Raw genomic sequence first — 10,189 nt, forward strand, 5'->3', positions numbered from 1 at the left:
GCCTGTAAAAACCCCCAAAGATGAATAATACACTGATGACGTAAAGATCTCTCTGAACAACATACACAATAAAGATGGCGTCGGCCGAGGTAGCGGTGAAACATACACACGTGGAGAAAAAGAAAAAGGTAATTGACAAATTTCTAACCTTAATAAATGCTACGCTAGCTATATGAGCTCCGTACATTGTCAGTTATTGATAATTAATATACTACACCACTGCAGCGAAAGACCAAAAGTGATTTTAGCATTAGCAATGGCTGCACGTTTGAAAATGTAGGACACTATTTAGTTCATCTTAAAGCTACTTGCGTGACTCATAACAGTGATACTGTTTCTTTCTGTGCTTAGTGAAACATATGATTCCACTTTGTTTGTACCGACAGGTTTCTGAGCGTTACTGGCTGGGCTCTGGTGAAGAGAAGAAGGATGAAGCCCCGGGTGGATCTCACGTGCCGGGGGAACAGCCAGCTCCACTGGGCAGCCAAACCAACCAGCAGACCAGCGCTTCAGAGAAGAAGAAAAAAGGAAAAGCGGAAGGAAGACATGGAAAGAAGACCATAACAAGGGTCTGTTTGTCTGTCTGTCTGCGTGTGATTACTACCATGGGAGTACTTGGATCATTGTGATCACATTAAAGATGTTTGTTTTGTCTCTATAGCTGGCTAATAACTGTTGATGTTTTTTTTGTCTTTAGAAGCCTGATCCCTTCCCAGGATCTGCACCAGTTCCTGAGGAGAAGCGGCTTAAGTTCCGGAGGAAAATGAAAATTGATCAGGTAATGTCCTGTCTTTAACATTTGCACTTTGTAATGTTCTGTTGTCAATCTGTTTTGTGATTTTCAATCCATTTCAGTTTTTTGAACTTCCATTCTCTATATATGGGAGGAGTCTTACCAATTAAGAGTTGTGACTGTCAGTGAAAGCTGACCTCTGCTACCATCTAGGTGGGCACAACCGTCATTAATGCACAGTATTTCTGTCTTCTAGCTTCCTCAGCATCTCTCTAAGCTAAGGCGCGTTGTGGCTAGCTCACAGGCTGAGTCAGAAATGACTGAAAAGGAATCTGCCCGACACGACCAACTTCTTCTCCAAGAGGATGCTGGGTAATCTCTCTCGACGACTACAACTGATTTTGAGTCTTGGAATATGTTTTCCCCAACGGTGATTTGACCCTCTATTTACTCTAGTTTTCTAGAAGGAGATGAAGATGAGGACACGTGTACCATCTCCCAAGAGGATATTGCTGATGCTGTGGATATAACGGCTGGAGCCAAGGTTGGGCCACGTACATCGTTGCAGCCATCAGAATGTCATGTCATGTGTTCTATCGATCGTCAGTTAATGTTGCCGATGGCACTGTGACTTTGCCTTCAAAAATTGCTTAAATTGTGAGAGCTCACCACTTCGCCTCGATATATTGTTCTTTAACTAGCCTGGCATGGACAGCCAGTCTCTGACACTCAGTTATCTGAGTTAACCGAGCAATGTAGATGGTGATGAAACAGAGCAGTGCTGTTAAAGATTTTATAGAATTGCTTAATTATAATATTTGTGCTGCGTTGGGGATTGTTTAATTGGAATGCAAGACGTAATGGTAACGTTTGTTAAGAGTGTTTACTCTGGAAAAAATGAAAGTGTTTGGCTATAATTTATCTGGATTTGGCATCTGACTGGCTGAAGCTCATCCAGTCACCTGCAAAGTAAGGTTCTCTGATGCCACCCCTCATCAAAGACAGTCTTCAGCAGAGTATCCAGTCTTGATGAGCGAGGCAAATACGTGCCGGCTGTGTTAGGCTTACTGTGTAAAATGAACACTTTTCATTCAGCTAATTTTCTTCTCCTTTCTAGTATTTTAATCTAAACCTATCCCAGTTTGGACCTTATCGATTGGATTACAGCAAGACTGGACGGTTGGTATTAACGGCTTTATGCATGAAACAAGTTATGAAGTTATTTGAGTTGTTTGGTAGATATTTGTACATTAATCCGGTTTTCCCTGTTGTGCTATGTGTTCTGTTTGCAGCCAACTGTTACTGGGCGGGAGGAGGGGGCATGTGGCCTGCCTGGACTGGCAGACTAAACAGCTGCTGTGTGAGATCAACGTGATGGAGACTGTCAATGATGTGAAGTAAGTCTGTCTTATAGAGCTGGTCCCAAATATTCAGATAAACCAAACTGTTCTTTTATAATTTATTAGGGATGCACCAATTGTGAAATTCTGGGCCGATACAGATGTTTAAAATAACAATTTGGCCGATAGCCGATACGATTTTTTGTTTTTGTTTTTTTGTTATTTATTCCCCCTTTTGTGCCAGGGAAACAAACCCTAACCCCTCACACACCCACATAGACACGCACCTCGTATACACGCACACACAATGACACAGGGAGAGGCTTTTATGATTTGTATGAAATCGATCGGTTTATTTCAACAACTGCCCCATCAACATTCGACATCAAAATTATTTCAACATGACAATTTATTTGTTACCAGCATTCGTAGTGTTGATCAGCTGAGAAATAGTCTGCCAAAGACGTTGACGTCACTTGGCAACCAAGGACGCTTGCGGAGTGATACGACCGGAAACAAAAAAGCCGCCCGCGTGCATGTGTGGTTTGTTTACAAATAAAAGTGGAAGAAAATGTCGGTCATGTGGGAGTATTTCACTGTCTCGGAGAAAGATAAGCGATGTGCAGTTTGTAAGACATGTTCCAGTGACATTTCAAGAGGAGGAAGCATTAAAAATGTAAAAATCGGCCACTACCATCGGTGAATGTCATCTTATTTTCCGATAGGCCGATTGCAGTCAACATCGGCCGTTACCGATGTTCGTCCGATACATCGGTGCATCCCTTGTTTTTATGTTTGGCTATTGAAACATAATTTGAATACTTCAGTAATATTCAGAATAAGTAAGATCAACCCCAAAATTAATTGCATGTGGGAGCAATATAATCTAACTACTGGTACTATTTATTATAATGTTTAAATGTTTAAACGGGCGAAGGTTGGGTAATGTTTGTATTAATGATTGGTGTTATAATTAACATAATGCAGCAAGTTCAATAAGGGGAAAGATGGAAAAAAGATCTACCTAATGTATATAATAATATACGAAATGGTGGTTGTGGCGAATGAGAACTCTGATCTGATTACACACAGTATTCACATCCGATCATTGCGGGGAAAGTGCACAAAAGAGTATCGACTGAGAGAATAATCTTCACCAGCATGATTGGATGTGTGGCTAATCCCTGCCTGTAGTGATTAATATTTAAATGTTATCCGCTAATGTCCTTAAAGCACACAAAGTTCGCCAAAAGCGCTCTGCAATAAAGCATTCTTAAGCGGGGAGCGAAAGGCAGACTCAGTGATCCCAGCCATACGGGTCATGGGTTTTACTTGCTGGAACCTGACCTAGCCTGGATCCGCCCGCCTACGTACTTCCGTTCAATTTTCGTTTCCCTTCAGTACTACGTCTGGTTTTGCGCTATATTCGCCGGTTTTATCCGGCCAAATTTTGCCGGTCCAATCAGCGAATAGAGGGAGTGGCTCGGAACAATGACGTTGAGGTTGTGCGCTAGTTTGAGTTGTAGTCAAACGTTAGTGATTGGTTATGGCAGACCCAGAGTGGCACTTTAGTTTTAAACTCCAAAAAACAACCGCCTTCAAGTGAGTTAAAGTTTGTCATTGGAGAGGGGCCAGACTCTCTGTGCAAATGAAATGAAGTACAAGAGTGGTAGGACCAGGCTAACCTGCGGCCTCTACGAATTCTCTCTTTTGTATAGGAAATTTCCTTTCCTAATGAGATGACCCGGAAGTACTTGGAGGAAAGGTGGTTTGATTTCTAAAAAATGCTTAGGAAACGAGCCTTGATGCATCCTTTAACCCTCTTTTAGCATGGGTTACTCCTGAGCAACCTTGACGAGAGGAAAGGAGATAGTGGTATCCCATAATCCTTTACGGCGGTAATATTTAAAGCAACATGCCACCGACGAAGTTTACTGCTCTACGTGAAAACCCATGAGAGACGCGGTAAAGCAGAAGAGAAGAAAATACAATTGATCATGGCTACCAATTCCAGAAACATATTATTTGAATCGAAATTAATTCATTCATTGCTGGTTATAAGCACACAATATACACCATAAGAAAATAAAATGCAGAATTCACATTTAAGTAACCACTGGGGGCAGTTAATTTCAACATCAACATATGTTGAGCCTCTTTTTTTTTTCACATGTGAATTGGGATTCAAGTGGCCTAAAATATTCCCATTGGCCAAGTCCGACCTAAGTGATTCTCACTGTTGGCGACAACCTGATTTGAAATCAATACGTCAAGAACGATTGGATCGAAAGAGCGCTTGTTGTAGTCCAACTTCAGAAAACTGTAGTTCCACGCTAGAGACGCTGGAGGTCAGCAATTCTCACGCAAGGACGTCGGTTAGGAAAAGCTGAGTCTAATTCATTTTAAACAGTGCCGTCTTTTCCTATGTTTGAAAGGAAGCATTTTTTCATCACTCCTTGACCCGATGACGTTTCCCACAAAGGTTAAGCAAAGGAGGCATAAAGGTTAGGAGATTTGACTATTCGCAGAGGCCCCTGACCTGGGAAAGCCTCTGGAATATGCTGTAGGCAGGATCTATAGACTACCCATGTGATTTTAGAGCATAGTGTTATTTCTCTTAAAATCACAGTCTTCTTTTTTTTCTAGTTGACAAGACAATTTTGTTTGGTCAGACGGTCAAAATTTCTGACCTGTCAGGGCATCTCTTCTCTGATGAGCTCCACCACAGGTGCTTGAATGCAGCACATCTTAATAGCCAAGATCTTGGGGAGGGAGGACTGTCGGGGGGTATTTAGTTTCAAAACAGTGCCTTTGCTCTCTCCTCAAAACTTTGCATTGTTGAAACCACCTTTTTGATTTGTGATCCTTTTTAAATAGCCTAATCATGCACTATTTGTCGAAGCCAAAGCTTCGGCGGCAGTCCGGCTGCCGTCGAAGCCGCCCTGCTGCGACCGAAGCTTCGGCGGCTCTGGCGGTGTACTCCGGGAGCTGAACTGCCGGTGAAGCTTTCCGGTGGCTCCGGCGGGTGTCCTTCGGGAGCTGAAAAGTCTGGCGGGGGGTAGCTCGGCGGCAGTCTGGCAGCTCAGCTCCGAGAGTACATCCATGTCTCCTCCTCCAGACTGCCGCCGATGCTTCGGCGTCAGTCTGGGCAGCTCCGGCGGGGGGAGCTCTGCGGCAGTCCGGCAGAGAAAGGGATTGTACTCCCGGAGCTGAGCTGCCGCCGAGTTCCCCCCACCGGAGCTGCTTGTCCGCTGGTCATCAAAATCGTAGCTATGCTCGGATTGGAGGGGAGTGGGGAAGTGGGAGGTAATATTCAACTGTGCCCCCTTCCTACGTAGGAGGGGGCGCCGAAACTGACTCGCTCGTTTGGTAACTGTAGGCGGGGTACTTTCAGAAATGCATATCTCACTCAAAAAATCATGTACAGACTTTTTTCAAAGTTTGTATGCGTGTGGGAGCACCAGAGACCCAAAACAACACCCCAAATCCCAGGGAAAGTGTTGTTTTCATAATATGTCCCCTTTAAATGATGTGCATGTTTACATTGCTTACTCCATTTAGACTTTTGAGCTTTTGTTCAAATCCCTTCACTTGATTTAAACCATTTAACGTTTCTTTGTCTTAATCTATTTGGCTTTATTTAAAAATATATTCAACCTCACTTTATACGACAGCACTCACCGCATTTTCTGCAGGAAATGCATTTTCTAGTTTGCGTTGTTATTGCATCCAATGTTTTCTTATTTCCTTCAACCCAGATGGCTCCATAGTGAGGCTATGTATGCGGTAGCACAGAAGAAATGGCTGTACATCTATGACTCCAGCGGAATCGAGCTTCATTGTATACGAAAATTCAATGATGTTCTTCGCATGCAATTTCTCCCGTACCACTTTTTGTTAGCCACCGCGGTAAGTTCACATAAGAAAATATAAAAACACAAAAAGACCATTGGGTCATTAATTCAGCATCTCTATACGTCAACCTCTTCACATTGAAATGAAAGTATTGTGGGTTGTTGTATTTTTTTTACATACGGTCCCCAGTCAGTTCAGTGAATTAAATCTCATGGACTACATTCAATCAATACTATATAGCTGACTCAAATAAGGCAACCCAGATTGGCTTTTCCTGCTTTCATCAAGCCGTCCATTGGTTTGTGTCTCTAGAGCGCAACAGGATTCCTGCAGTACTTGGACGTGTCCGTTGGAAAGGAGGTAGCGGCCGTCGGCACCAAAGCAGGCCGGCTGGACGTGATGTGCCAGAATCCTCAGAACGCGGTCATCCACCTGGGCCATTCTAACGGCACCGTCACCCTCTGGTCCCCCAATCAGAAGGAAGCGCTTGTCAAGATGCTCTGTCACCAGGGCGGTGTACGCTCCGTCGCTGTGGACAAGACTGGCACGTACGTAAAAATTAAAAGTGATCTCTGTAGGGCAAGATACTTGTTCCTTCATAAGCTTTCGGCCCAACTATATCAGACTGCAACCATACTGTGACATCTAGCCAACAATATTTAAATTTATAGTAAAACCTGGGATCATTTCATCAAAAGCAGACTCTTGATCCTAAGTGTAAAAGGTTAAGGGGACACGAAGACAACCTTTTTTTATAGATGCATATGCAAGCTAAATGGGCTTGGGCTAGTAAAACTACCCAGGCTTTAATTCAAAATACCAACCCTAATTTGTTTATCATTTGAGGCTTGTCTCAAGCTGACTTCAGCCTTGCACCAGTGTACATCTGGTTAGAGAATTCCAGCACTGCGTTTGTATTTTTCTTACTATGTGTGACTTCCATTGTTGGCCACTAGAGAGCAGCCTTCTCAGTTGTTTCCTGTGCCTCCCTTAGTTATATGGTGACGTCGGGCATGGACAAAAAGCTGAAGGTTTTTGACCTCCGGTCCTTCAAGCCCTTTCAGTCCTACTTCCTGCCTGCCGGGGCCTCCTCCCTGGCTCTGAGCCACAGGGGACTGCTGTCGGCCGCCACTGGAGACATTGTCCAGGTCACTTTTAACGTCTTCCATAATAGGTTTTTGTATGCATGTATTCAATTTTTTTTATTTCAAGATGTATTAATGTCATGTTTTAATGTCCTCACAGGTCTACAGAGACGTATGGAATACACCAGTGAAAAGGCCCTACATGGCACACAAAGTGCATGGAGCAGTGTGGGGCCTCCACTTCTGTCCCTATGAGGATGTCCTTGGGGTGGGCCATGGAGAGGGCTTCACCAGTATGCTGGTGCCAGGTCTGCAGTGAAGCCACAACACTACAACAGTCCCTGGTGTTCAAAATATTAGTTGTGGTTGGCTTCTTCATATATTGTTTGTGGTAGAAACCTTCTGTTGCAGAATTAAGTGAACCAGATTGCTACTTTACTTGGACTGTGGTGAAACTATGGGGAAATTTGAGTTCCTGATAAACAGGGAACTGGTGTCCTGTTTGAGGCTGGTTCAACATAGGTTGAACCAGCCGTTTTGGTGACGGTCTATGTGCCCTGTTAATTGACTGCACCTCAGGTTAGCCGCCTCACCTAGCATCAGAGTCCAATCAACCGGACTCAGGCCATGTGAGTCTGCTTAAACCAGCCGTCAACCACACCCTCCACACACAGATTATGTATCTAATGTAGAGCAGGTGATGACGCCCAATAGGTTAGGCATGCAACCTGGAATCGATTGCGTTTCTGAGAGCGCTTTGCTTCTTAAAATTAATAATTGAAGAGGCATTTAGAGGGGAGCTGGAAGCACAAGAACGATAAAAATGCAAAGTCAAATTCTGTTTCTAACAACATTTCCCACGTCGGTTAAAGGTTTTTGTTATCAACCACAGTCACCACCTTATCAACTATGCTGCCTCTGTCAACAATAACTAACAATAAGGACACGTGCCTCTGTTTAGGTGCTGGTGAGCCTAACTTTGATGGGCTGGACTCAAACCCATACCGAAGTGCCAAACAACGGCAAGAATGGGAGGTTAAGGCCCTGTTGGAGAAGATACAGCCAGAGCTGATATCCCTCGATCCAGGCAAGCTGAGCCAAGTGGACTACGCCACGTTCAAGCAGAAGCATCAAGACAAAGTCAAAGCCCTGGTCAGTAACTCGCTGTATGCAGTGTTGAGGAGTGACGGAACACATGTACCGGCGTTACGTATTCAGAATACAAATTATTACTAACTGTATTCCGTTACAATTTAAATTGTTGGTATTTAGAATACAGTTACACTGTTGAAATCAATGGATTACATGACGATACTTCTGTTTCACAAGTTTATTCGTGCTTTCACACCAACAGCATTTAGTGCGCACTAAACAAGTTTGGTCCCTTGTTTCGGTACATTTGCATTGGTGTGAATGCAACCACCTCACTTCGATGCGAACCAAATCAGCCGACCGAGACCTTCCTGAACAGCTGGTCTCAGTTCGCTTTCAAACAAACCCTGGTACGGTTCGCTTCAGATGTGAAAGCGAACGCACCTCCTCCGATCCACTTCTACAAAGCATACGCCCCTTTGGACGTAACAGGCACCCGCTCAGCCGCGCGCATTATGGGAGTTATTGTCTGATCAGCAGCAACTCGATGACTAGCAGCACATTGTCGGACCGACGGGTGAAAATGAGTCGTGGCTCAACATGGAGTCAAGAGGAGACAGAATGTCTATTGGATATTTGGACAGACACCCACATAAAACGTATGCTGGAAAACACACATAAAAATGCTGATGCATTTAACACATTCAGCACCAGGATGAGGGAGAAGGAGTTTGACCGGTCCACAACTATATGAAACGAATCAATATCACAACGACTGCAGCCCGCTGGATATCCATGATTATTTACTTTCACAGACGTACACAAATAGTTTAGTCTTTTTTCCTTTACAGCAAATTATATAATATAGTGCACTTTCAGGGAGACTTCAGCCAGTTTGAAAAGAAGAACACACCAGAATAGATCTGTTTAGTAAACAGGATTTGATTCCGCATTCCTAAACTTATAAAATTCAATTTAATGAGGAAGTCATCCAAGTATTCAGAATATGATACGGAATACGTTACAAATACATGTTTGGGCATGTATTCTGTAACTGAATACAATTTAAAAGTATCCTTCCCAACACTGTATGTATGTGTGAAATAATTTATGTGTTAGCGAGAAATAATTTGTGTGTTCTACACTCTTATACCATACCTAGGGCTATGACCCACTTGCCAGAGATAAGTTCAAGCCCCGCATGAGGAAGAAGGGCAGAAGTTCCACTGGAGGGGTTATAAGGCGCAAGAATCAAGTGGCTCACGAAGACAAGAGAGTAAGTAGTTCACAATGCTGTTCAGATGCTGTTCATCCATCTGTACATTCTCAACTGCTTGCTGAATATTCATATTTATTTATGTCCCGCGTCTACACAGGAGATCATCATTACAACTTTGAAGGAAAAGGCAGAGTCTGCAAAGGAAAGGAAGAAAAACAACAATGGGCAAACATCTGCTGTGCAGAGATCCGCTCTGGACCGATTCAAGAAACGGGAAGCCCCATGAGATCCAGCGGATGGAGTGACCTTATGACGAAGCCACACAGCCTTCGTTTCCACGAAGGCTGTGTTCTCGTTCGCATTCTTGTCCTCCCACTCGAGCCTGTACAATTTTTCGCTTGTTCTCGCAAGGACAGTTCATCATTTCCGCTCATGTAGACATGGTTCTTATAGGTGCAAAAGTTCCAACTATTCAACTAGGTCTCCTGTCTAACCCAAAGCCACTTTATTGATTCCACAAACCATTTAGTTATTTTCTGTCTTGCTTCAGAAATGTATGTATCCACATGGCTTGAAGGGGAAATTTGCACACTCAGCTGCTGCCATTTAGTCAAGATGATTGCCAGATGAGTTGTTTGTACTGCATCACTTTTTTTTTGTATTTTTGAGAACATTGTGATTGTGATGCAGATAATTAAAAGATTCTTATGAAGCAAGGACTTCTTGTTTAGTCAGATCGAAGTTATTCAGCAAACCATCCGACCGTTCCATCAACAAATAGACATTCACATCTTGTTTTGAAGAATACTCAAAATTACTGAAGTACAGCGAAAGAGAACATGTTTATTGAGGGCCTTTAATTCCG

At 43.4% G+C, this 10,189-nt stretch overlaps 1 protein-coding gene across 1 annotated transcript; it reads left to right on the forward strand.

Annotated features, from left to right (window-relative positions):
- Positions 1-10,071, forward strand: wdr46 (WD repeat domain 46). Its single transcript, XM_079742169.1, has 14 exons — positions 1-128; positions 387-569; positions 698-778; positions 990-1,105; positions 1,190-1,277; positions 1,851-1,912; positions 2,026-2,130; positions 5,832-5,982; positions 6,241-6,476; positions 6,923-7,076; positions 7,174-7,321; positions 7,975-8,165; positions 9,268-9,381; positions 9,482-10,071. The coding sequence occupies exons 1-14, from the start codon at positions 75-77 to the stop codon at positions 9,608-9,610; spliced, it is 1,812 nt and encodes a 603-aa protein (XP_079598295.1). The 5' UTR covers positions 1-74; the 3' UTR covers positions 9,611-10,071.
- Positions 10,072-10,189: the final 118 nt, after the last annotated feature.

This window comes from Pollachius pollachius (genome assembly GCF_949987615.1).
Source record: "Pollachius pollachius genome assembly, chromosome: 8".
Lineage (NCBI taxonomy): Eukaryota > Metazoa > Chordata > Actinopteri > Gadiformes > Gadidae > Pollachius > Pollachius pollachius.

Excerpts from the sequence above, each read along its gene's own strand:
- wdr46 (XM_079742169.1), top strand. The coding sequence starts at position 75 with ATGGCGTCGGCCGAGGTAGCGGTGAAACATACACACGTGGAGAAAAAG. Across the intron at positions 5,983-6,240 it reads ACTTTTTGTTAGCCACCGCG|AGCGCAACAGGATTCCTGCA; the intron begins GTAAGTTCACAT and ends TTGTGTCTCTAG. Across the intron at positions 9,382-9,481 it reads TGGCTCACGAAGACAAGAGA|GAGATCATCATTACAACTTT; the intron begins GTAAGTAGTTCA and ends GCGTCTACACAG.